The sequence below is a fragment of the Tasmannia lanceolata genome, unplaced genomic scaffold (assembly GCF_043159265.1).
Source record: "Tasmannia lanceolata isolate RefF3 unplaced genomic scaffold, GAP_Taslan_0.1 ptg000013l, whole genome shotgun sequence".
NCBI lineage: Eukaryota > Viridiplantae > Streptophyta > Magnoliopsida > Canellales > Winteraceae > Tasmannia > Tasmannia lanceolata.
In genome coordinates, this window is record NW_027518690.1 from 40,850,484 (window position 1) to 40,876,196 (window position 25,713).

At 38.2% G+C, this 25,713-nt stretch overlaps 2 protein-coding genes across 2 annotated transcripts in view; both read left to right on the forward strand.

Moving 5' to 3' along the window:
* The window catches only part of LOC143890115 (vesicle-associated membrane protein 721), a 90,426-nt gene that overhangs the window by 25,092 nt on the left and 39,621 nt on the right, over nucleotides 1-25,713 (forward strand). The window lies entirely within an intron of this gene.
* Nucleotides 68-24,752, forward strand: LOC143890114 (glutathione-disulfide reductase). The gene is made up of 17 exons (XM_077394674.1): nucleotides 68-185; nucleotides 415-580; nucleotides 3,559-3,623; nucleotides 5,013-5,082; nucleotides 8,279-8,350; nucleotides 10,053-10,256; nucleotides 11,686-11,759; nucleotides 11,859-11,942; nucleotides 12,133-12,220; nucleotides 12,328-12,409; nucleotides 12,582-12,655; nucleotides 13,021-13,128; nucleotides 13,277-13,341; nucleotides 14,466-14,579; nucleotides 17,527-17,626; nucleotides 18,416-18,469; nucleotides 24,302-24,752. The coding sequence occupies exons 2-17, from the start codon at nucleotides 440-442 to the stop codon at nucleotides 24,395-24,397; spliced, it is 1,491 nt and encodes a 496-aa protein (XP_077250789.1). The 5' UTR covers nucleotides 68-185; nucleotides 415-439; the 3' UTR covers nucleotides 24,398-24,752.

Genomic DNA, 25,713 nt, shown 5'->3' on the forward strand with positions numbered 1-25,713 from the left:
CAAGGGTAAAAATAGAAACATCATAAGCGTCAAATGGCATTGTTGAGATTTGATCTCAAGTAGCAAAATAGGAAGAAAAATCGAATCTTCCCTCCTCTCTCTCTCTCTCGTATTCAACATCTAAAATATTAAAACCTAAATAACTCTTTCTAATTTCAATCAGTCCGATCTCGAAACCCTACAAGGTAAAGCTTCCAAACTGTTACGAATTTCGCATCATTTTTTTTAATGTTCTTGTAATTCTGTAGAAATTTAAATAAGTGTTCATTTTGTATTTGTTTCTTTAACTTATTTAGGTCTTGGATTTGAATCTGAAATCAGTTTGTTTGATTTCTCAAATATCAGTATAAGGCTTTGATTGTTAATTGATTGTTTGTGTTTGAATTTTTCTTAATGATTGCGATTTTGGTATAGATTGAGTTCTCTTCATAGTTTAACCATGTCAAGGAAGATGCTTATTGATGGAGAGAAGGGCAATTCTAATGAGGAAAATGTTCAGTATGATTTTGATCTATTTGTTATTGGAGCTGGCAGTGGTGGCGTTCGAGCCTCTAGAACTTCGGCCGCCTTTGGAGCCAAGGTAAAAAGAGAAGAAAAATCTTGAAACCTGCTAGGGTTATTTCTGTTCATCATGATCAGTTAAATGAGTATTTTCATTTATGCGATTGCGGTTTACTTTACTGAATCTTGTTTACTTGTTAGATACACTGAAATATATATTATCTCAAATGATAGTGAAAAATTAAAAAAAGAAAGCCATTGGGAAAAAAATGCAGATCAAATCTAATCATTTTATTATTTGGGTTTTGAGATTTCTTTCTTTTTGCAGATATTACTGCTGCAAAGTAGAATTTATAGGAATTGATATTTTAGAGGAATATCTACTGTCTTATCTTCATAGAGTTTGATTTATCTTTGCCTGTCTGATTTGTTAACCTTATGCTTAGGTTTGTTAACTTCACCTCTTTTTCCCTTGGTGGAAATGTTGTAACCCGGGATCACGTAGCTAGAATTTTCAGCAGAAAATATGTCAAAATGAGGGGATGGATTATAGAACAGTCCCTGGATTGTGCTGGTTGTGACTGTTCGTGTGACAGTAAATAGCTATGCTGCTGTGGAACTTTAAACTAGACTTTAACTCTAACACAATCCAGTCTTCCAAGTTATAAAATAAGAAATTATTGCTGAATTATAATTACTAACATAAATCCTAAAACTATCCATATACTTGTTATAAATCGACTAGTTATATCAGGAAAGTGCCTAGAGAGGTACTTGGAGAATCTAGAGGAAGTGGGTTACCGTCTAAAGACACGTGGTGGTGGAACGAGGAGGTCCAAAAGGTGATTAGGTCTAAAACAAAATGTTATAAATGTTTGCATAAGTGCAAAAATGAGGAGAATATTGAGAAGTATAAATTGACTAGAAAAGAACCTAAGAAGGCAGTAAGGGAAGCTAGAGGCAAGGCATATGAGGATTTGTACCACAGGTTAGGGACGAAAGAGGACGAAAAAGATGTCTACAAGCTTGCTAAGATGAGAGAAAGGAAGAGTAGGGACTTGAATCATATAAAATGCATCAAAGACGAGAATCAAAGATTGCTAGTAAAAGAAAACGAGGTTAAAGAGAGGTGGAGAAGTTACTTCGATAAGTTGTTTAATGGAGAACCTGTAGCGAATTTGGGAGAACTTGGTAACGCTTTTGATGATACAAACCGGAGGTTTATTTGTAGAATCCGAACATCATAGATAAGAGTATCTATGAAAAATATGAAATTAGGTAAGGCTAGGGGGCCTGACGATATTCCTATTGAGACTTGGAGATGCTTGAGTGATGTGGGTTTGGTTTGGTTAACTAGATTATTTAGCAATATTTTGAAGACTAAGAAGATGCCTGATGAGTGGAGGAAGAGTACATTATTATCTATTTATAAGAATAAAGGGGATATTTAGAGTTGCACCAATTACCAGGGAATTAAGCTAATGAGTCATACCATGAAGCTTTGGGAGAGGGTAATTGAGCATAGACTAAGAAAAGAGACTAAGGTGTCAGAGAATCAGTTTGGCTTCATGCCCGGACGATCGACTATAGAAGCTATCTTCTTGATTAGGCGGTTAATGGAGAGATTCAGAGAAAATAAAAAGGACCTTCATATGGTTTTCATTGATTTGGAGAAAGCGTCTGATAGGGTTCCCAGGAGTGTTATGTGGTGGGTCCTTGAAAGGAAAAAAGTTCATACTAAATATGTTGATGTAATTAAGGATATGTATGATGGAGCAGTAACTAGTGTCAGAACCACGGATGACACGTCTAGTGAGTTTCCAATTACAATAGGACTGTACCAAGGATCAGCTCTAAGCCCTTATCTTTTTACCCTAGTTATGGATGAGCTTACGGAGGGTTATCCAGGATGAGGTGCCGCGGTGTATGTTATTTGCAGATGACATAGTATTAATCGATGAAACCAAAGCAGGAGTAAATGCTAAGTTAGAATTATGGAGAACTACTTTGGAATCCAAAGGTTTTAGACTGAGTAGGACTAAGACATAGTATATGGAGTGCAACTTTAGTAATGTAAGGAGGCGTGACGAGATTGTAGTAAATATGATGGACAGGAGGTACCTAAGAGGGATATCTTTCGCTATCTTGGTTCAATTCTACATAAGGAAGGAGAGATTGAAGATGATGTTAACCATAGAATCAGAGCAGGTTGGTTGTAGTGGACCTTAGGAGTTCTGTACGACCGTAAAATTCCTACCAAGGTGAAGGGAAAGTTTTATAAGACAACTGTGAGCCCAGCCATGCTGTACGGCTCAGAATGTTGGGCCACCGAGAAGCAGCATGTGCATAACATGAGTGTAGTGGAGATGCGAATGCTTAGATGGATGTGTGGCCACACGAGGTTAGATAAAACTAAAAACAAAGACATTCGTAAAAAGGTGGGGGTGGCACCAATTGAGGAGAAGATGAGAGAGCACCGCTTAAGATGGTTTGGACATATCCAACGTAGGCCTTTGGATGCTCCGGTGAGAAGAGGCGACTCGTGCCAAATTGATAGAGTAAAAAGAGGTAGGAGCAGACCGAAAACAACTTGGGTAGAAACAGTGAGGAAAGACTTGACAGCTAGGAACTACATGACCTTGGATAGGATAGAATGGAAGAAAATGATTCACGTAGAAGAACCCAACTAGAGCCGGGATTAGAGCCGGTAGATTCCTTTCACCTTCTTCATGAAATTTTCTAAAGGATTCATTTTAGCTGACCCCAACTAGTTTGGGACAAAGGCTTTGTGGAGTTGACTTGAGTTGAGTATACTTGTTATAAATCAAACCTGACTCAACCGCATTGTAGAAGTAATCTTCACTTTCTGCGAAAATAACTATTATTATGGAAAGTAAAAACTGAAAATCTCCCTACTTTCAGCTTCAAAAATCCAGTATGGGTGATAAAAATCTTCTCTTCTGGAACCAAATTCTGTCTTTTATATTCTATTTTCATAGCCATTCAATATACTATGACCACTTCCACTCTAACGATTTTTATGAATTCTGATGCAAGGTTGCAATCTGTGAGCTTCCATTTAATCCAGTCAGTTCAGAAGTCATTGGAGGAGTAGGTGGAACGTAAGTTTGTTAAACCTAAATGCTTATATTCTATTTTCATAGCCATTCAATATGCACACGAGAGCAACAATTGCAATTTCTAGGTTTTGGATTTCTTTCATTTCGATATGAACCTATACTCATTCTTTGAAGCTTATGTTGTTATGAGCATGGTCGAAATTTTCTGAAATTCAATTTTTCGCCATTTACCGAAATTTCGATTTAATGACATTATTTATTAAAAAAAAAAGTGTTACAAAATTTCGGCCGATATTTCAAAATTTGGGTCCGGAATTTGGAACCAAATTACCAAATTTTGGACCGAAATTTCGGCGAAATCCGAAATTTTGGTTTTTGGGGGTCCGAAACAGTTACCGAAACCGAAATTTTAAACCATGGTTATGAGGGAGATCCTGACCATCTCTAGTGTTAGAAACCCCTTCTCGTTCATGTTTTTTCCCATAATGTGCATTTTCAGAGCGTTTCCAGTCATAGACGGTGATGTTTGCCAGTATATTCTGCTGACATTGCTAACTTTTTGTTCTTTTCTTTTTTCATTATATATATGTCGTTATACCACTTGCTCTTCTTAAGCTACCTCCTTCAATCCATGTCCATGTCATCGCATTTTAACACGTAATTCAATTGTAAATTATGCAAAAATCTATGTCTGTGGCTCTCTTAAATATTTATGTTTATTTTCCAAATTGCTATCTTACATTTTATCAGAGGAGACTAAGGGAACCCGACTCCTTTCTTTGACCCTATCAGTCACAGCCCTTTTTTTTTGGATTGCCAGCAAGTCAGACATGGTGATTTTGTTTAAGGTGGGAAATGGAACAAATGGAAGATTTCAGTGGTCAATGATACTAACCAGTGTTTAAAAACCAATATAAAAACTCTCTCAAGGTAAATGCAAATTGACTTAGACGAGTCAGTGACTGATGCAATCAGCTTTTGTTGATTTGAGCGAGTCAAAGTAGTTTCTGATGTATCGGCTAAGGCCAAAACTGAGTAAACTGGGGTAGTCCCTGATTGATTCAGGGAATTTTCAAACAGTGCTTCAAGCATAACCTTGCTAATTACATAATTGTCAAAATGACAAGTCCAACTTCGATTTAGCCAGGTTTTCTGACCATGCATCTCAGATGGCAGATGGAAATTGATTCATTTGGCTGTTACTATCTATAGCATACATTGAATTTGTCAATTTTCTGCTTGAAATGACTCATTACTGAAATTGACATTGATGTGATTATTTGTTTGACTTGTCCATTAAGTATTCGTGGTTGTATGGTTCTGGGTTAACAGGACTTGCTTCTATTAGTTTGGGTTGTGCTAATATAATACTGGTACTTCTGTAGTTGACCTTCAGTGCGATCATGAAATTCCTACCATCTGATATTGTAGGTGTGTTATTCGTGGTTGTGTTCCTAAAAAGATTTTGGTGTATGGATCATCGTTTCGAGGTGAATTTGAGGTGAGTCTTGATTGATTTTTGTTGAAACTTGACCGCTTTGAGCCTTTTACTGCTGCTGAACATTTTTTATTTCTTTTTCTTCATTGGATATTATTATTTTCATGCTTGTGTGACATCTATTTCATTGGTACTTACATTAGCTTTTAGTTCTTTTAATTGGTTGCATGCGTAGGCCTAGTTTCAGACTAATCTTTCTATTATCAATTCATCTAACGAATCCTTATCGCTTTGATTGATTTGTATAAGGTTTAGTTCATGCTTAATTATATTCTTTACAATTATTTATGCTATTTAAGTCTCATTATTGCTGCTGCCCATAGAGTAATTAGGCATTAATTCGGCCCTAGGTAAGTTGTTAAGTGTTCTTTTAGTTTTCCGGGTAAGCCCTAAATTGTCCTAAAGTCTTAATCCCACTAGGAGTGTAGGATTTTCCCTAAATTAGGTATTGTCCTACATTAGATAGAAAAAGTTAGGAAGAAAGAAAAAAAGAGGTGGATGGAAGTGCTTGAGATGCAAGTTCCCCAACTATAGTTTCAAGAGACGTTGCAAGATTTGTGCAAAGTTCTGGTCCAGAACAATCAGGAACAATCAAGATCATAGACCTGTTCAAGAAATTCTAAAAGAGGGAGAGAAGACTAGAACCTCGGTAGGTCAGAAAGAATGTGAGCTGAATTGAATCAAAGTGGGAGGGGGCTGAGAGGACTAGAGGGCACTGAGAAGGAGAGATGGGGTCTAGGAGAAGATGGGGAGCTTTGCAAATAATAAGTGGAGAGGAAGTCTCCATCGCCCTCCACTCTGCGTGTCGAGGACACAACTCGATAGCTGGCAGTCTTCGAAATCCATATACACCCATTTGATCAACATAGGAAAGCATTGAAAATTAAAAAAAGAAGACATATAATTGATGAAAACGAGTATCTTTCAGAAAAGGCATTAATGGTTTATGTCAGCTGTCACTGTCAGCGGAGGAAATGCCTGCATGTCAGGAGCATGTGTTGAAATGGCATGCTGGTGACTGGTGAGTTGACTCACTAGCATGGGATTCCTCTGGCTGAGTCAAGCCAAAGGAGATTAGCGGTAAACCTGGCTCTGGGGTGCAATTATCTTGGAGACAGTGCTGTATCAGGGGAGCCTAGGATCGAGCCTAGCGAACCCCAAAGTCCGGTGTCTGCTGCCATGAGGTCTGACTATCGCAACCTGGACTTGCTGTTTTCAGGGGGATGAGCTTCCACGATCAATGGTTGATGTTGTTTTCCTCCCTATCCTAATAGAAGCGCATAAGAACATTAGGAGTCACAAGGAGTAAGGAGAATTTCAGATGGATAAGCGTTCCAACAGGGGCGGCCCTACGACAAACATCATATGCTCCCTGGAAAACCATGGCTTTGGTGATATGAGAAGGGGACCGCAAAGCTGTGCCCCAAACAGTAGAGGGAGTCATCCTCCAAACCCAGATTCGGAAAGGACAACAAAGAGTCGTGGGCCGAGCCATTCTAAGAACAAAAGTAAAGGAACAGGAATAATGGCGAGCCAATCATGGGCTTTAGGGAATACCAGTGGATTTTCCCTTCACGGTGCGGCTTCTCCATTCCTTGTGGCGTCATAGTGCTTGAGATCCTCTTTGACTCCCTTGAATGGTGTGTCAGGGTTCATCAAAGCGTGAAGGTCGGAGCTAATGTCTATCTAGACCTTCAATAAGGAATTTTTGCTGATGGGATTGATGGCATCTCTTGGGAAGGTATGCCTTTAGCTCAGTCATCTGCCTATGATTTCCATTCTAGCATACAATCTGATGGAAAAAATTTCGTGGCCCTTAACTTGCCTCTAGAGGAGATGGGGGACCCATCTCTAGTCCATTTAGGTCGTCTTTCTTGTGGCCAAGGTAAACCCTAGTCCCCTTATACTGCCCCTCTACTGCCTAGCGTAGGGATCTCAAAAATTTTTAGACCGATCAGCCTTCCTAGGTACTCTGAGTCTCATATGGTTCCTCTTGGGGTGGTCCAAGATAGTTGGTCATGAGGATCTAAGCTCCGAGTTGGTCGTTTCCGGCTAGATGTCGAGTAGGATGGTTGTCTAGTCGCCCCCGATCCCAGGGGCTCTGTAGATGTCTCCAGTTGTAGTTCTTACTCTATCTCTCCATCATTTAAGGAGACCTTTTGGTTGCGATTGTCCCTGCTGAGCAACCTTTCTAAGCCCATTTCAAGAAGATGCTAAAAAAAAATACAAACCCTCCATCTTCACTATCCAAGAAACAAAAATTGAGGGTCTATCAACCTCGGTTATAGAAATCTGTAGTTCTGCTTACATCTGTTTCTCTGCCTTGGACTCTAGAGGCAGGCTGGGGATATAGTAGTTGCGTGGAAAGTAGCTAAAGTTGTCCTTAGTTGAGGAGGTCATAGGAGATTATTGGGTTTGTTATTACTGAAAAGTGTGGAAAATAACTCTAGGTGAGCATTCTTCGGGTTTTACGGCCCCACAGATCCATCCTTTTGAGCACTTTTGTGAAGTGAACTCAACGCCAGAAGTGATGGATGAGATACTCCATGGTGTTGGGGGGTGGGGGGGGGGGGGGGGGGGATGGGATTTCAATATCACTATATTTCTAGGGGAGAGAGCGGGGAACTCTAGGGTTACTAGTAGCATGGCTGCATTCCCAACTTTGTTGGTAGAAACTTCTTTGCCAACTTCCCATTGACTGTTTTGTGTTTTTCCTTGCCTGGTGCTCAGAGTTCTTGGGTTCAATTTTGGTTAGCCTTCCCATACCTGTCTCGGACCACATGCCTATCCTATTATACCTGGACCTTGGGTCGTAGGGAGAATAAACATTTCTCCCTTCTGTTTTGAACTTGCTTGGGAGAATAAACATATCTGACAACAAGCATACAGTTAGAACCCACTGGAAACTCCGGTTGTTCTCCAAGGGAGTGTAACTTATCAATTTACCTGATGGATGCCATAGAGCGAGTCCTCATACTTGTTTCTTTAAACCCCTTCCATCAATTTTCTCAGTTACATGATGTACGCTTATATGAAACATTATGTTCTTTATTAATTGAATTCATGCATTGAATGTGACCCAACTACTGTGACATGTTCCAAAATTAATATCAATCTAGTTTATTTGGTTTTTTATTTCTCTTTGATACATGCAATATATGGTTTACGGATGGTTTCTTTTCTGTTTTGTATTCTGCAGGATTCAAAAAATTTTGGGTGGGAAGTTAACGAGCAAATTGACTTCAACTGGAAAAAACTATTGCATAATAAGGTTGTTGCTAATCGATGTATTCTTTTGACACATGGAAGTTATCATTTTTTGCTATCTGTAGCATAACTTGCCAAAGATCATTTATATTGTATATTGTAACATCGTTCTCACCCAGAGACAACCATGCACACTTCTAAAATCATGCATATGAACAACCTTGAACACCTTGTTTCAAAGTGGTGTTCTTGTTTTTGGCTGTCAAAAATCTTTAATTCCGATTTTTATATGTTCAAAAAATTACTTCCAAAGGTATTGCCTTTCAATTTGAGGTCACGTGCAGTGCCTAAGGACAGTTTCCCATTCTGTATTTGTGGTTCTTCAAGGAGCAACGTATCTTCTGGTTTCAATACTTTCCAGCAGTTGAGGACTTTCCTTCTATCAAAGTATTGGTTTAATGGACATTTTCTATTATGATTATCTTTGCTGTCCATATTTTCAGTAATGTTCCCATATGCTTCCTAATTTACAAATTGGATGGCGACTGCTCCGTGCACTTGTCATCTCGCTCACATTTTGTGGTGGAAATAGGGAATGATTTGATCATTTACCTTGACTTTTCTTGGACGCCGAAAAGGAAGGCCCTGCAGATTCAAGAATATTGTTATAAAAATTGTAGTCAATTTGTAATTTGGGACCCCCCAAAGGCCCCAAGGTCCATTTTCAGTGTTTCAAAAGGCGGATGTGGGTCATAACTCAGCCCAAGCAAATCCGAGTCGATTCTGTTCTGCTCAGCTGAGTAGACTGAGTTGTCGAGACCTTAAAAATAAAATACAATGGCTTTTAATAAAGACAATGGGATTGTAAATCCTAGAAAGGGGGGTGGGTGATCTGAGATGTCAAGGTAAACACAGAAACGAGAAAGTGTGCATGCTCTCTCTCTCTCTCTCCCTTTACGCCTTTCCTTAGCTGTCAACAGCTGTTACGGTTCCCAAAGAACTATGAACAGCTGTTACGAATCCCAAAAACTATCAACAGATAATCAGAGAAGTTTTGAAGTTTAACAAAGAGCTATGCGATTTTTAAAACCTTGTAAAACCCTAAAAAAAATAAAGAGAGAAGTGGCAATTGTTGATAGTTTTCTGAGCTTGAAGGAGACACAGAGATAAAGACAGATTCTTTCTCTCACTGTGAAGGAGATGGAGACAGATCCTTTCTCTTTTCAAGTATAAAGGATATGGAGACAGAGAGGGACACCTTTTTTCTAGTTCTCTACCTAGAGTGTGTGGGGGTTAGTATATGCTCGTATGGTTTTTTCTTTCCTTTTTCATTTCTTTCCTCATTTTTTGCGTATCATTCTTGCTTTTGTTTCTCTCCTTTCATTTCCTTTTTTTTTCATTTCATTTAAGCCACTAGGGCTTGGGATTCAGGGGTTCATGTTTGACTTTTCCAAAACTTTGCCGAGCTCTAAAGCTCGAAAAAGCGCTCGGCCCTAAATCATGTTGGCTCAGCCAAAGTCCTGAGTCAAGCTGACAAATTTTGAAACATTGAACATTATAGGTAAAGAGCTTTTGGTTTTTGTTTCTTGTGTGCCATTTTATTTCTTTGGGTGTGATAAAGTATAAAAGATTAAATAACACCATCACTAACGGCTTAAGCTTTTGGGGTAACTGGTTGTTTCACAGGGTTTTTTTTTTTTTGAATGATTTGTTTCACAGGCTGTTGGGTATGGATATTCATAGAAGTTGGCTTGTTGACGTTGCAGACACAGGAAATATTCAGATTAAATGGAGTATACAAGCGTTTATTGTCAAATTCGGGTGTGACACTATTTGAAGGCGAAGGAAAGGTCACTGATCCTCACGGGGTCGAGTTGACACAAGTGGATGGCACAAAGCATCGCTATTCAGCAAAGCATATCTTGATTGCCACTGGCAGTCGGGCTCAGCGGGTACCGTTTCCTGGTCAGGTATTTTTCTTGACAGAATCCTTAGAAATTGATACTACGCTGTGAACTAGGAGGCACAAGATGCCATTTTGTAGTAATGGTGATGGAAAAAAATTCCCCAATGCACACAACAAATATAAATCCACCCAAGTATCTAAACAACCAAAAAGAACAGAACAATATAGGGTGCTGGGTTTCAATGAGAAATACTTCAAAAGATAAATTCAAGGCTAAAATTCCTTGAAATTAATAATTATAAAGAAAAAATCTCTTACATCTCCCATGTCAAGCCAAAACAATTCCTAAACCCATTTTTTATTCCAATGTGGAACTTAGAAACAAAGTTAATAGACCTTGTATTCTGTGTCCTAAATTCCTAATCACACTTGATAGCAAGTAACTTACAAATTCTATTTTTGGAAGATCACTTCAAGTAAGAGAAATTCCTAAGCTTTTCCTACACTTCTAAATGCCTATTTCTAACTTGAATTGGATGGTAATGCCCCTATCTAATTCGTAACTACAGTCCCAAAACAACCCAGATCAGATTTAGAAACCGACTTGTCTAAGAATGTTATTCTGGTTTCTCCATATAGACAACTTAAAAAAACTCATCTATACTCATATTCCAAAGCTGTTAAAAATCACCATAAGTTGATAAATTAAACCACTACAATTTCTGGCCAAACAAAGCCATCTAGAGGCATATGCCGAAGCCAGCATGACATCATGACAACTTGTAATAACAGCATTCGATTAGCCTGTTTTCATGTACTCTTATTTCCTCCATTCATCATAGGCATGTGGGAACTATGAGATTGTGCGAAGTGCATCAGATCGATAGTTATCTCTTTTTCTAAAAGGTTCTTACCATGACCAGTTTCATGTTTAAAGGACCAGGGTTTTGAGTTCTGAACTGCGTCACTTAAGTCATGTGTTTACAAATGCCGCCAACAATGCGATCTACTCTATCTTCTGATGCATCTTGTACCTGGATTTTGTTGAATTGTTGTAGATGATCTGAATTTGTTATTAGGTCATTACATCTTCATAGCTGCCTATGGATGTCTGGATATAGGGTGGTACTTGGGGGTTTAGCTTTTACTAGAAAATTAATTGGGTTCGAACTGAACCTAACCCGATTTCAATGTAAAAATTCAACTCAAAATCTTAAAAATTGTCCCAAGTTGCACTATTGCCTAGATATGGATGGTTATGGCTGCTACACTTATCTACACATACTATTCAAGTATTAAACTCAACACAATATAGATAATTACATATTCGAACTATCTTGGTAGTAAAGCTTCAGATATGAAGTATAAGCAATTCATCGTTGCCGAAAAAATTATTTAACTAGAAAACTTTTTTCTTTTGTGGAAAATGTGACTTAAGGTTTTATTGTTTAATTTTCACTTCTATACTGTCATACCTCTGATATGACTTTTAGGAGTTGGCTATCACCTCTGACGAGGCTTTGAGCTTAGAGGAGTTACCTAAGCGTGCTGTAATACTTGGAGGAGGGTATGCCATTTATCTATTCAATTTTTCATGTTACCATTAATTGCTTATTGGTATATTGTGGTTATAATTTGATTCTTGTTACCACCTCATGTTGTTTAGGTACATTGCTGTTGAATTTGCTTCGATATGGCGGGGGATGGGCGTTAGCGTGGACCTATTTTACAGAAAGGAACTTCCGCTGAGGTTGTTGCTCAAATTCTTTTTCGTCTTCTTTTCCATTTTGACTTTAGAAATTCGATTATTTGTTTTCTATCTCAACAGAGTGCTATGCAAAACAATTACTTGTTATCTATGTTTCTGCGTGTCAAGAATGAACTAGCCTTTTTTACGTCATGGAGTTGGTTCTAATTGCTTTCATGTGCTCTTATCGCAGAGGTTTTGATGATGAAATGAGGGTTGTAGTCGCGAATAATCTCGAAGGCAGGGGAATTAAATTGCATCCAGGGAAGACTTTGTCACAGGTACATCAAGTTCTAATAGTGACTTCATTATTAATTATACTTATCATTTCTCTATTTTTTTGTTTGGTTTTCTCTTTCCCGTTGCAAATACTGCTTTTGTATTTTAGTTGATCAAAACAGAACATGGAATAAGAGTTCTCACAGACCATGGGGAAGAATTGATTGCAGATGTTGTATTGTTTGCTACTGGTAAATTTAATCCATCTCTATTCCCTAGTTCATATAGATTTCAAATTCATGAAGAGTATTTTGTTATTGAACTTGAATACTTTCTTTCTTAGATATGGCTTTCTGATTGTTTGTTACGGATGCATCTTCATACTGTGTTACCAGTGTTGTTTACTTTCTTTCTTGTTTTCAGGCCGACTTCCAAACACAAAGAGGTTGAATTTAGAAGCTGCAGGCGTTGAAGTTGACAAAACAGGAGCTATAAAGGTTTACTTCGTTTCTCTTCATTTTTGTCTTGTACATGTTATGAATTTCTCTACCATTTTACTTATTCAGAATAAGAGATCTGATGAAGGTTGCTTGCTTTTTCTTTATTTCTTATGTACCTGCTAAGAATTTCTCTACTAGTTTACTTAAATAGAGGAAGAGATCTCATGGTCTAGGCGTTTTCATTTATTTTGGCGAATGTACAACACTGTTGGCCTTATACCGCATTATAGTTCCAGATGTAATGAATATTGGAGCAAATTGATCATACCCGGGAAAAAAAATGCAGTCATAGGAATCATAATTTCGTAATGAGACTGGTCACTTTATGGGAAATTTAAGCATTTGAATTTTTCTATTTCCAGGTAGATGAGTACTCACGCTCTTCCGTCCCCAGCATATGGGCTGTTGGTGATGTTACAAATCGAATGAATCTTACTCCTGTGGCCTTAATGGAAGGAACCTGCTTCTCGGTATGTGGAACGTCAGAAGCTTCATAAGTTACCGTCATTGAGCTCACCACAATGCTTCTTTGTTTATTTACTTATACTTTTGGGCAGTTAAAGGAAATATTCCATTTCTTGTTTAATTTTGGTTTACTTTCGTCTGCATGGCCTGCAGAAAACTGTTTTTGGTGGCCAACCAAGCAAACCCGACTACAAAGATATTCCTTGTGCTGTCTTCTGGTATCAAAATTCTTCCCACCTGACTCACAAAGTGATTTCACATCTGTAACTGATGCATATGATACACATATTACATATTCTACGTCCACGTCCAGTTTATCTGCCGGCTTTTATGAAATAAAATAAGTTAGATATTGTCTGACAAATATAAAAAATACTAATCAAAAGAAATAAAGGATAAATCGACCCCCATATAGGGCAGAGAGAGAGAGAGAGAGAGAGAGAGAGAGAGAGAGAGAGAGAGAGAGAGAGAGAGAGAGAGAGAGAGAGAGAGAGAGAGATGAGAGAGAGAGAGAGAGAGAGAGAGAGAGAGAGAGAGAGAGAGAGAGAGAGAGAGAGAGAGAGAGAGAGAGAGAGAGAGAGAGAGAGAGAGAGAGAGAGAGAGAGAGAGAGAGAGAGAGAGAGAGAGAGAGAGAGAGAGTTGATTTATCACTGTCCAAAATGAAATGACAAATGTAGTAATGTTGTTCAGGTGACACATTATCAACTTCTACTAAAGTTATGATGCATGTGATCGTATGTTCTTACTTTTTACAATGTTTATTGTTTGGAGATTTCCTTTCAATCTTGTTTTAGAATTTCTAGCTGTATATACGCATGTTAGATATATCTCATACAACATCTTGTCTTGGCAATACTAGTATTATCTATGGATTCAACATTTTCCATTGGCATCTGAGTTAACAATCGTACTTTTGTCATGTATGTAAATTGCATTAGGGTAAACATGCATGTAACTGCTCATTTGTGTATCAATGAAAATTACGAACAATTTGTTGCTCTGAGATGGTGTCTATCAATGAAAATCACGAACAATTTGTTGCTGTGAGATGGTGTCTGTTAGAAGTTTGCAAATCAAAATACTCGAAACCTCTGCACCATTCTATTCTTTCCTACATATTGATGCATTTTTGACCCATGGACCATCAAGTGACTCGAAAGGGATTATTCTAAGGTTGGGTTGGAGTTCAGTCAGTTTATTTCCACATGTGAATATTTATTTTCTTTGATATCATTTTACATTGTAATAGAGACGGAAAACTGTTACAAACTATGATTCTTTTTTCTTCTGTCTTCCTAGTGACATAATCGGATCGTGATATGAAATTTCATTTTTTTGGCAGTATACCACCTCTCTCTGTAGTGGGCCTCAGTGAACAAGAAGCCATAGAGCAAGCAAATAGCGACATTTTAGTTTTCACGTCAACATTCACTCCCATGAAGAATTCGATCTCTGGGTAAGTGCATGGTTCAGAAATGTTTCTTCGTTCTTATTAAAGAAACCAAAATACAAATAGTGATAGTTGTTGGGTTACTCTTCTATTTCAGCAAAAATATTTCTTCTTTCTTCTTATTATTTTTTGAATGGCTGAAGTTTTCACTCAAAAGAGACCGAGATGGTCAAAGATACTGAAGAAGATAGAACAAACCAAGAAAATATGAGTACATCGATGGAAAAAAGAAACCTCTCCTGCCACAACAAATCAAGTAGGTAAATTATCGAACTGTTCAAGAGCTTCTTTATGCACCCATTCCCTAGCAAGCTTGTCCGCCACCCCATTCGCCGATCTTCTTATGTGGCAAAAGGAGATGAGTGAATTATCTGAAATATCCTTGATCTCCTCAAAAAATTCGGCAAACCTCCAAGGGAAGACATGGGATACCCTTAGCCATCGAATGGCATTTAAGGAATCCCCTTCAATCATCACTTTATCTAAGTTTTCTCCCTCTAATAGTTTGAAACCTTGGTGTACAGCACGCACCTCCGCTTCGTTTGAGTCTGCCAACCCAATTGGTCCTGCAAAGGCCCATTTTATATTTCAAAATTCCGATGGTTGACGAGCGTTTGTGCAACCAAACACTGCCTAGAGAAAGCCCACATGAACGCAAAAACTACTTATAATCAAACTCCACACACTCCTCGCCATCTTACAATGAATGAAGAGGTACTTTACTCCACACACTCCTCGCCACCTTACAATGAATGAAGAAGTACTTTACTCCACACACTCCTCGCCACCTTACAATGAATGAAGAAGTACTTTACTGATTCCTCTGCTTTCATTCACAACATATACATGCAATCGAGCCTTTTTCTTCTTCGAAAGGTCAGATTCCATCAAAATATTTCCACTCTAGGTGGCATTGGAGTCCCCAACACTTCTTAAAGTGGAGAATGATGGCTCCCCAATCTGAGGGCCGTAAAGAAAATATTGTTGCCATGCTGGAGTCTCCACTGGGATCTTTCAAGCTTAACTTCGATGGTTTTAGTCTTGGAAATACTGGTTCTATGGGTATCGGAGGCATCATTAGGGGTCATAATGGTATGAGAAGAATGGGTTACTCTGGGCCGGCTGGTTTTCATGATTCCAATGGTGCGGAGGTCCAGGCCTTTAAAGCATAGATCAAGCTTTGGGCGTCGTTGTATCGTGAGCTGCTGATTTTCGAAAGCGATTCTGATAACTTCATTCATTGAATGAAGTCATCTGGGCATCCTCTATGGAGATTTCTTGACACTATCGATGAGGTAGTGGATTGCATAGGAGGTTCAGAGTCTACTGCATTTTCAGATTCTTATCCAATCGATATAATTCAGTAGGGATTTAATGTCGTCCTTTCTCTGATGGATGATTCCTGTGTTGCTTGGGAACCATCGTGCTCTGTGAGCTGGGTGAATCTTTTGGTTTCTGTTAGTAAGATTATCTATCATTTGGAAAAAAGAATTATTTGAGAATAACCTTCGATGATCGCACACCCATACTCTCCTATCTACCTACCAAGAGAATGTGGACCTCTTCTACTGACCTAATCAATGGTAAGAAATCAAATTCACCCTCTTTGAGGTTTCTCATAATACCAAGCTCCAAACATTTACCGTTAAAAAAAAAAAAAGCTCCAAACATGTGTGCCCATGGTCTTTGACACAGAGATACTAATAAAGAGGTATGATTCCCCAAGTCGATATTAAAATCTGCTATGCAGATTACGACAGTGGTGTTTGGCTATGGTAATATAGTAATATACAAGATACAGGCCATACAGCTGAAGATTGTCCACCTGTATCCCCACCTGTATCTATATCTCCTATCCCATCAGCTAAGACACCGTCCTACTCCTAATACAAGTGTGTATATCTACATGTTAATTTTATTGTTTTTGTACTCAACTGTGCATGGCTGTGAGTGTGTTTCTGTGAATATAGTTGATGCAGATTGTAGGCTAAATAAGTGGCATATTTGCCCATTATGACTTTTAGGGAGTTTGGGTGATGCCTCTTGGTTATATATGGTTGAAGCATGGAGTGGGTGGTATTTGCGCTGCCGCTGAAAGAGGAAATGGTTAAGTGGCTAAGTATTGGCGAGTTCACAGTCAACAGAAACTTCGGTGGTGAACTTTGTGACGGGATGCAGCTTGCGATGGATTGAGAAGACTTGGATCGTTTGCTCTTGGCGAATTCTGATGACTTCGACTATTGGATCTTTGGTTCTGATACCAAATTTGATGTAGAACTGAGAGAAAGAAATTGAAGAAAGAGGAGAAAAGAGAAGAAGAGGATTAGAATAGAAGAAGAATAGAGGAAGAAGAGAAGAAGAGGAGAGGAGAACGCAGAAGAAGAAAAGAATTAGAGGGGAGAAATCTCAATCAATCAATTAATCATCCAAAACTTCAAAATGCCTAATACATGAGGCTTATATATAGGCAATGGAACTAAAATTCCATGAAAAATAAAATCCCTACAAATAATATGGAAAATAAAATCCTAGAAACTATATAACATGTAAATAAATCCCTAAAAGTCATACCTGCAATGTGCATCAATAGTCCATAGTCCATACATATATGTGCTCAAAGATGAGTGACTCTGGGCTTCTATTTATCCCTTCTGGCATGTGGATGAGTGTGGGCACATGTTTGCTTATGTGGGGCATGTATGTTGGCCTTTCTATTTCTATATAAAATGTCTGATTTGGTTAGTGCGTTGCGTAACTGGGTTCAAATTTTCAGCTACTGTTCAATAACTTCTCAGTTAATGGTTCTATGATGTTTCTGACCTTTCGTCTCGAATGCTTGATATGACATTGCATTTCTTAGATTTCTTTTGTTGTAACTCTTGTGGGGAATTTTTTTCTTCCGTAGTTTGTTAATGCTTGTTGTGGTTTTCACTTAAATTTTATGTGGTTTCAGAAGGCAAGAAAAGACACTTATGAAGCTTGTTGTTGATTCGGAGACTGATAAAGTTCTTGGGGCATCCATGTGTGGCTCAGATGCACCTGAAATCATGCAGGTATTTGTTTTGGGAGGACATTTCACTTTGTCAGTTCCAAAATAATGAAAACATGCTTATTTTCTCAAGAGCTGTTCTCTTTCAGATGCATGTTTTCTGCCAGCCATTTTATAGACTTCTTTAGATTTTGGTAGTTACATGCGTGATTTTTTAGGATAATAAGGTTCCTAAAAAATAAAAAAAACAATGAAAAATATAATAAGTTTCTGAGTGGCAATTTGTAAAATTTTCTTTTTTTTTTGCAGCAGTGAAGTGTATTGTCAGTTTCATTTTCTCAGTGCTAGATGCTTGAAGTGACTATCTCTATATTATATAGCCCTAATGAGAATTCTTTCTGATTAATCACTTTGACAAAACAATTCATATGAGTTGTGTGTATATCTGCATGGGCCTAGTTTAGTGTATTCTATGTAGATGATCCCGGTTAAGCTCTAAGACATTGTTGAAATATTTCAAGTATCATTGAATACTTAAGCCATGTATAAAAATAAAACCATGAACAAGGACATGCAATGTAGACAGGAATTTTGTGCCGATTGACTTAAGATTACATATCCCCAAACCAAATGGATGAATATACAATATTTGTACATGGGTATCCATAATTCCATATACATCAATCGAAATTCTACCTTATTTCATTCTCTATTAGTTGATAGAGAACATTTGCTAGATGTAGCTAGACTCCTCCTTTCACACAAAACAGATGTTTTTAAAAAAATTCCAATTTATCTGTTCTGGAAATTTTACCATTTAATTTTCTGACTACTTTTTTGGTCTAATTTGCAGGGTATTGCTGTTGCACTCAAATGCGGAGCAACCAAGGCCCAATTCGACAGCACAGTAAGCCAATGTTTCCCCATTAAACTATCCCTATATTGGGAGTGCAAAAAATGAACAAATGAAAATTATACCTTGCTTTTGGGGTCGCTAGACTACTTAGAACCTAATCTATTACTTCTAGCCTGCAACCATCACATGGCTAGCTCTTGGGGGTGAGACCCTTGTTCCTAACTACGTAGGATTTCATGGGAGATATGTGATGCAGTTAAACGACTAGGGATCCACCAAAAGTGGAAACTTGCTTGAGAAGTGAAAAGTTAAATGAACATACCTATCAAATTGTGCAAACTAGAACTAGAGAGATAAAACAATATTAAAACATGACTGAAATGGTATAAAATTCGTAACCATTCATTAACATTTTCAAGTACACCATTACACACACACACACACACACACACACACACACACACACACACATATATATATATATATATATATATATATATATATATATATAGCAGAAGAGAAAAGGAGAGAATTATTTGAATTTCTCCCAAAATTCTATGAGAATTACACAACACTTTTTTTGACTTTTTTTAACAAAGGCACCCATTCAACCCACATATTTTCAATCCTACCCCCTCCTTTATGCTTTTTAACAAAGGCACCCATTAAAGCCACATAATTTCAATCCTACCCCCCTCCTTTATGCTTTTTTAATTATGGAAACCTCTATATGGAAATGATTTTACGGGCACAACCTATTGATGTTGTGTTCCATCACATGGACGGTTTGGATCAACCTATGATGTGGTCCGTACAGTTCTTTGTTGGCCCGTGCATCGCACGGGGTTATATATATATATATATATATATATATATATATATATATATAGAGAGAGAGAGAGAGAGAGAGAGAGAGAGAGAGAGAGAGAGAGAGAGAGAGAGAGAGAGAGATGACACCAAGAACCACTTGGTTTAGGGTTTTCTAACTCCAAAGTCCCTACCCATGCCTTAAATTTTCCATGTATATCATCAGAGGGGTACTTTTGTGATTTTATCAAGAAAACAATGATATTTAGTAATGAAAAATGGTAACGTATGCGTTGGTGTGTGGTGCTAGACGGTGCAGATTAGGGGCATCCATGCTGCTCTCTCTCATCTTATGTATATATAAACATAAACAATCCATGTTGGGGCCCGTGCAGGTCCTGCCAAGGAATCAAACTTCGGTTTTGATATGTGCTTTGGTCCCCACAGAAGTAGAAGTACTTCGTGGAATTTTATGGAAGCCCGTAGAAATCTTGTAAAAATCATAAAAGTTTAAGGAAGTCCATGAAAATGATGGAAATTTACGTTGAAACTTAAGGAAATGCTAGAATAAGTGCAAATGCACACTTGAAAGCCATCCATAATGGTTTAACAAGATCAAGCGCGTGTCACACATGTCTAGAGCAGTAAGGTTCATTCTAGATATTGATATTTCACATGTTTTGAAAGTTGACGATTGTGTCATTTCTTTTACTTTTCAACTTACTCATCTTGCTAATGGACTGGGCATATTAATATTTTCTACATATATGGGATTTTTTTCGTTATGTGGGTGCATGAAAGGAACCATACTTTGGAATTTAATCCTCAAGAAAGTTGACAAATGTCAGCCGAAATCGACACATGTTGGTGGAAGTTTAAATCTGTGGGTCCAACATGCACAAACATATGCCACGTCCAAAATAGAAATTCCAGCATTTTTGATTTGGTGCTATAATGCCTTGATCCTTTATATATGTATGTGTATATATATATATATATATATATAGAGAGAGAGAGAGAGAGAGAGAGAGAGAGAGAGGGAAATGATTGTGAGCTTGAAGCTCATATAGCTTATATGAGCTTGAAGGCCCAAACACATGTGGGCCCACATTGTTAGGATGATCCAAAGCATTCATTTGATAGGCCCTTACATAGATAGGGTGTGTACAAAAAATCAGCTCCATAGGATCATCCTAACCCATCCAAAAGTGGAAGGCAAAATGGACAGACACCATTTGCCACAAATCTGCCCATTTTTGCCCTCCGCCTTTGGAGAGTTAGCATGATCCAATGGAGCTGACTTTTGGTACACACCCTATCTATGATGGGGCCTTGCAAATGAATGGTTTGGATCACCACAAAAAATGTGGGACCCATGTTTTTGGGCCCTCAAGCTCATATAAGCTATATGAGCTTCAAACTCACAATCATTTTCCTCATATGTATATATATATATATATATATATATATATATATATATATATATAGAGAGAGAGAGAGAGAGAGAGAGAGAGAGAGTGTTGGTGAGCTTAAGTTCACCAAACTTATGGTGCGCTTAAGCGCCCAATCACATGGGTCCCACATTTTCTGTGGTGATCCAAACCATTCATTTGCAAGGCCTTATCATAGATAGGGTGTGTACCAAAAATCAGCTCCATAGGATCATCCTAACCCCTCCATTTGTGGAGGGCAAAAATCGGCAGATTTGCGGACAAACAATGTCTGTCCATTTTGACCTCCACAAATGGATGGGTTAGGATGATCCTATGGAGCTGATTTTTGGTACACATCCCATCTATGTAAGGGCCTTTCAAATGAATGCTTTGGATCATCCTAACAAAGTGGGCCCCTATGTGATTGGGCGCTTAAGTGCACCATAAGTTTGGTGAGCTTAAGCTCACCAACACTTTCCTCATACATATATATATATATATATATATATATATATATATATAGAGAGAGAGAGAGAGAGAGAGAGAGAGAGAGAGAGAGAGAGAGAGAGAGAGAGAAAACGGTTCCTACACATATGTGTAGAGAGTTCTCTACACACTAGCTTAAAATACAGTGGGGGTCCACATTGTTTGGGTGATCCAAGCCATCCACTTTAAAGGCCCTCACATAGATAGGGTGTCTACAAAAAATCAGATCCATAGGATCATCCCAACCCTACGATTTGTGGAGGTAAAATGGATGTCTTTAAACCTTCACAAATTAGTCCATTTTTTGCCTCCACAGTTTTATTGGTTAGGATGATCCTATGGATCTGAGTTTTTGTGGACACCCTATCTATGTGAGGGCCTTTAAAATGGATGGCTTGGATCACCCAAACAATGTGGGCCCCCACTGTTTTTTAAGCTAGTGTGTAGAGAACTTATCTACACATATGTGTAGGAACCGTTTTCTCATATATATATATATATATATATATATATATATATATATATATATATATATATATATATATAGAGAGAGAGAGAGAGAGAGAGAGAGAGAGAGAGAGAGAGAGAGAGAGAGAACGGTTCCTACACACATGTGTAGATAAGTTATCTACACACTAGCTTAAAATACAGTGGGGGCCACATTATTTGGGTGATCCAAACCATTCATTTTTAAGGCCCTCTCATAGATAGGGTGTCCACAAAAAATCAGATCCATAGGATCATCCTAACCATTCGAACTTTGGAGGCAAAAAATGAACTAATTTGTGAAGGTTTAAAGACATCCATTTTACCTCCACAAATCGTAGGGTTGGGATGATCCTATGGATCTGATTTTTTGTAGACACCCTATCTATGTGAGGGCCTTTAAAATGGATGGCTTGGATCACCCAAACAATGTGGGCCCCCACTGTATTTTAAGCTAGTGTGTAGAGAACTCTCTACACATGTGTAGGAACCGTTTTCTCATATATATATATATATATATATATATATATATATATATATATATATATATATATATATATATAGAAAGTGGTCTTAAGCTATAGCTTAGATAAGCTTATCTAAGCCATAGCTCAAAAACACATGTGGCCCCACATTTTTTGGGGATCCAAAGCATTCATTTGGAAGGCCCTTCCATGGATAGGGTGTGTACCTAAAATCAGCCCTATAGGATCATCCTAACCCTGCCATCTGTTGAGGGAAAAAATGGGCAGAAACATGGACACACAGTGTCTGTCCATTTTCCACTCCACCTTTGATTGGGTTAGGATGATCCTACAGGGCTGATTTTTGGTACACACCCTATCCATGGAAGGGCCTTCCAAATGAATGCTTTGGATTCCCCAAAAAATGTGGGGCCACATGTGTTTTTGAGCTATAGCTTAGATAAAGCTTAGATAAGCTATAGCTTAGGAATACTTTCCTCTCTCTCTCTCTCTCTATATATATATATATATATATATATATATATATATATATATATATATATATATATATATATGGGATTTGCTAGGGTCCATCGCAAGGCGCATTTCGCAGAACATCCGTTGAGAGAGCAGCCACCTCATGAATAATGACAAAATCTGTTGGAAAGTGAGCCTATGTGGCTGCTCTCTCATGCAACAAATGTTCCACGAAATGCCTTTTGTGATGGACCCTAACAAATCCCCATCAAATGAATGCTTTGGATCACCCAAACAATGTGGCCCCCGCTGTATTTTAAGCCTAGGGTCTACACTAGGGTGTAGGAACTCTTTTCTCATATATATATATATATATATATATATATATATATATATATATATATATATATATATATATATGGGAAAGGTGTGCGTACTGTTTGGATCACCCCAAAAGGTGTGCCCCCGCTGGATTTTTCGTGGACACCCTATCTAGGTAAGGGCCTTTCAAATGAATGGTTTGGATCACCCCAAAAATGTGGGCCCCCACTGTTTTTAACCCGACCGAGTAGATAAGCTTATCTACTCGACCGAGTACGCACACCTTTCCCTATATATATATATAGTGTTGTAGATGGATTTAGAAGAGAACCGAATGGATAACCTACAATTCCATAATTCCAACCTAACACATGGCTGGGATGAAATTGGAAATCATCCAAGTTAGTTTCTCCCTTTGTCATTATGTCCCTAATCCCTCTATTTTTGACCACTACCCTTGACTCTTCGTTGTTGCACTCTTGTTCCCCTTTGCCAGCAAAGTGTTTTGTCATCACCACCAATATTGGCCTGATTCTTCAATGGCGTAGGCTCAATGATCGATCGCTCTTTCTTGGGCCATTGTGAGAGATACTAGAACCCATTTAGATCGATTTCAGTCAATGATCAATGATCGATTTCAGTCTGTAAATAAGAAATTGGAAATCCACAGATCTCGCAGTTTCCTTCACCCTCTTTGCTCCTCAACCTCTCCCCCTCCTGTAGGAAGTACCCCCTTCCCTCTCTGTCTCCTTCAGCATGAGCTGGTGCATCTATTCATTTTGTATTCAAATCTCAATTCCAAATCCAAATACAAAATACGAGGTATCCAAACGGACCCTAAAGGAATCTCCTACGACAAGGATTGGTGTCTTAAACCTGTTTTTATTCTCTTAGGGCATGTTTGGTAACCATGAAAAATATTTCTTTAACTAGTGTAACAGAGGGTCGGAGATGGTGGAGAGACTGAGATTTGAAGGCGTGGTTAGTCAGGATAGCATGGATGAGGCTAAAAAACAGGGAAAACTATTTTTTAACAGGAGTTTTTTTTCTCTCTGTTTTCCAACCCAGTCACATGCTCTCCTTTTTCTCTGGCCTTTCATATCTCTCTCTACAGCCGCCTCCACCCCTCTCCCCTTGGGTAAATAATTATCCCATCACTTTTTTTAATGGGTGCCAAACATGCCCTTAATGTTTTTTGTTAAAAGGATGGAAATAAGGAGGGTATACTATCTTTCACATGACTTATTTCATTTTAATTATTTCTGCTCCAACTATTTATCCATGATTTCCTAGGCTGGTTATGTTATATGAACTTTTCAATGAACTTTCAGCTATTATTTACCAGTCCTTGACAGATATGTAATGTCATTTATACTCTTTTGGTACTAATAAAGGAAATATATAATCAGGTGGGCATCCACCCTTCTGCTGCTGAGGAATTCGTGACAATGCGATCTGTGACGAGGCATGTCACTGCAGGTGGTAAACCAAAGACAAATCTATGAACAATATCAGAAATTATAGGTTGTGTCCTCTTACAGAAATCTAGATTTCTCTTATTCTTATTAAAACACTTCACAATAGAAGGGATCTATTCTGGTCCTCTCTGCATATCTGTCTGGGGATACGCATGGAGCGTAACGAACCTCACTTTCTATAGTGTAGGGAGTGGGCTATCTTCTTTTTTCAGATGATTGTTACAGTTAAAAGTGTAGCATTGAAGTCGCCTTTCCATTAGTCGACAGAATAAAAGTGTTGTAATGATATTCTTAATTCATGGACCAAAAAGAAACATTTTTGTACTAATACTGATGCATTTCTTATTAAAATGGATTAGTGATGGCATGGTTCAAGAATAAATTAGTAGGGTGAAGTATATTGATTGTTAGAGAACAGATTTGGAGGTTCCCAAATGCTGCTTTGTAAAATCTTCACCATCCACATTCACGTTTGAAGTGATCAGACTTGCTGGAAAAGTGGTTGGGGATATATTTCGTCTGGGTTCTGCCAAATTTCAAGTCAGCCTGCAGCTATACCATATCGGTGTCCTGAGAACTGTTAAATTGCAGTGCGTTGATTTTGGGAAATGTTTTCTTCGTAAATTGGCTTGTGAGAGTTTTTCGGAAAATGTAATTACTTTTGCCAGCTCTTTGAATACTAAAAGACGAGTTTTTTTATATGGTGCAAGGCCTTGCAGCTCACTTTTTTAGAAGCTGCAATTGGATCAAATATAAAGGGTGGTACCTCCACCGTACAAGGACCGTATTGTAAGGCCTTACACCATATAATTTCTCGAAAAGACAAGATGGTTTGTGTAAATATCAAAATATGGTAGTTCTGATATCATTTCCTTTGATTTTTCATCTAGTTTTTGTGTCCTTTTGAAGGCGGAAATTGTGTACCGGAGGCTTTCTACCAGCGTAGAGGGAGAGGAAGATACTGTTTTTGCATCCATCATCGTTCAGGGTCTAAATTGCACGGTCTCAGGCCCTCTACATTCTTATCACAGGGGACAGAATGTTACGGTCTTGAGTGGGTCCATCTAGTTATGGGACTAGGTGGGACCCAGCATGGTACGAGAAACCATGAGACAGGTTTAAAGGGGCCTAGCCTAATGTGTTCCATAAGCTCTGGAGCTCTTGGCATATTGGTTAGGTAGTAAGGCAGCAACTTTGGTCGGGTTTAGAAATCATGGGTCTTGGATAGCGTCGGGTTTAAAGAAAAAAAACTCGAAACCCGACCTGAGTCATATAAGGTGTAGTGTGACTTTCTTAAATATTTCTTGAATAACATAGCAAATTAATTTTCAATATGCTAATAT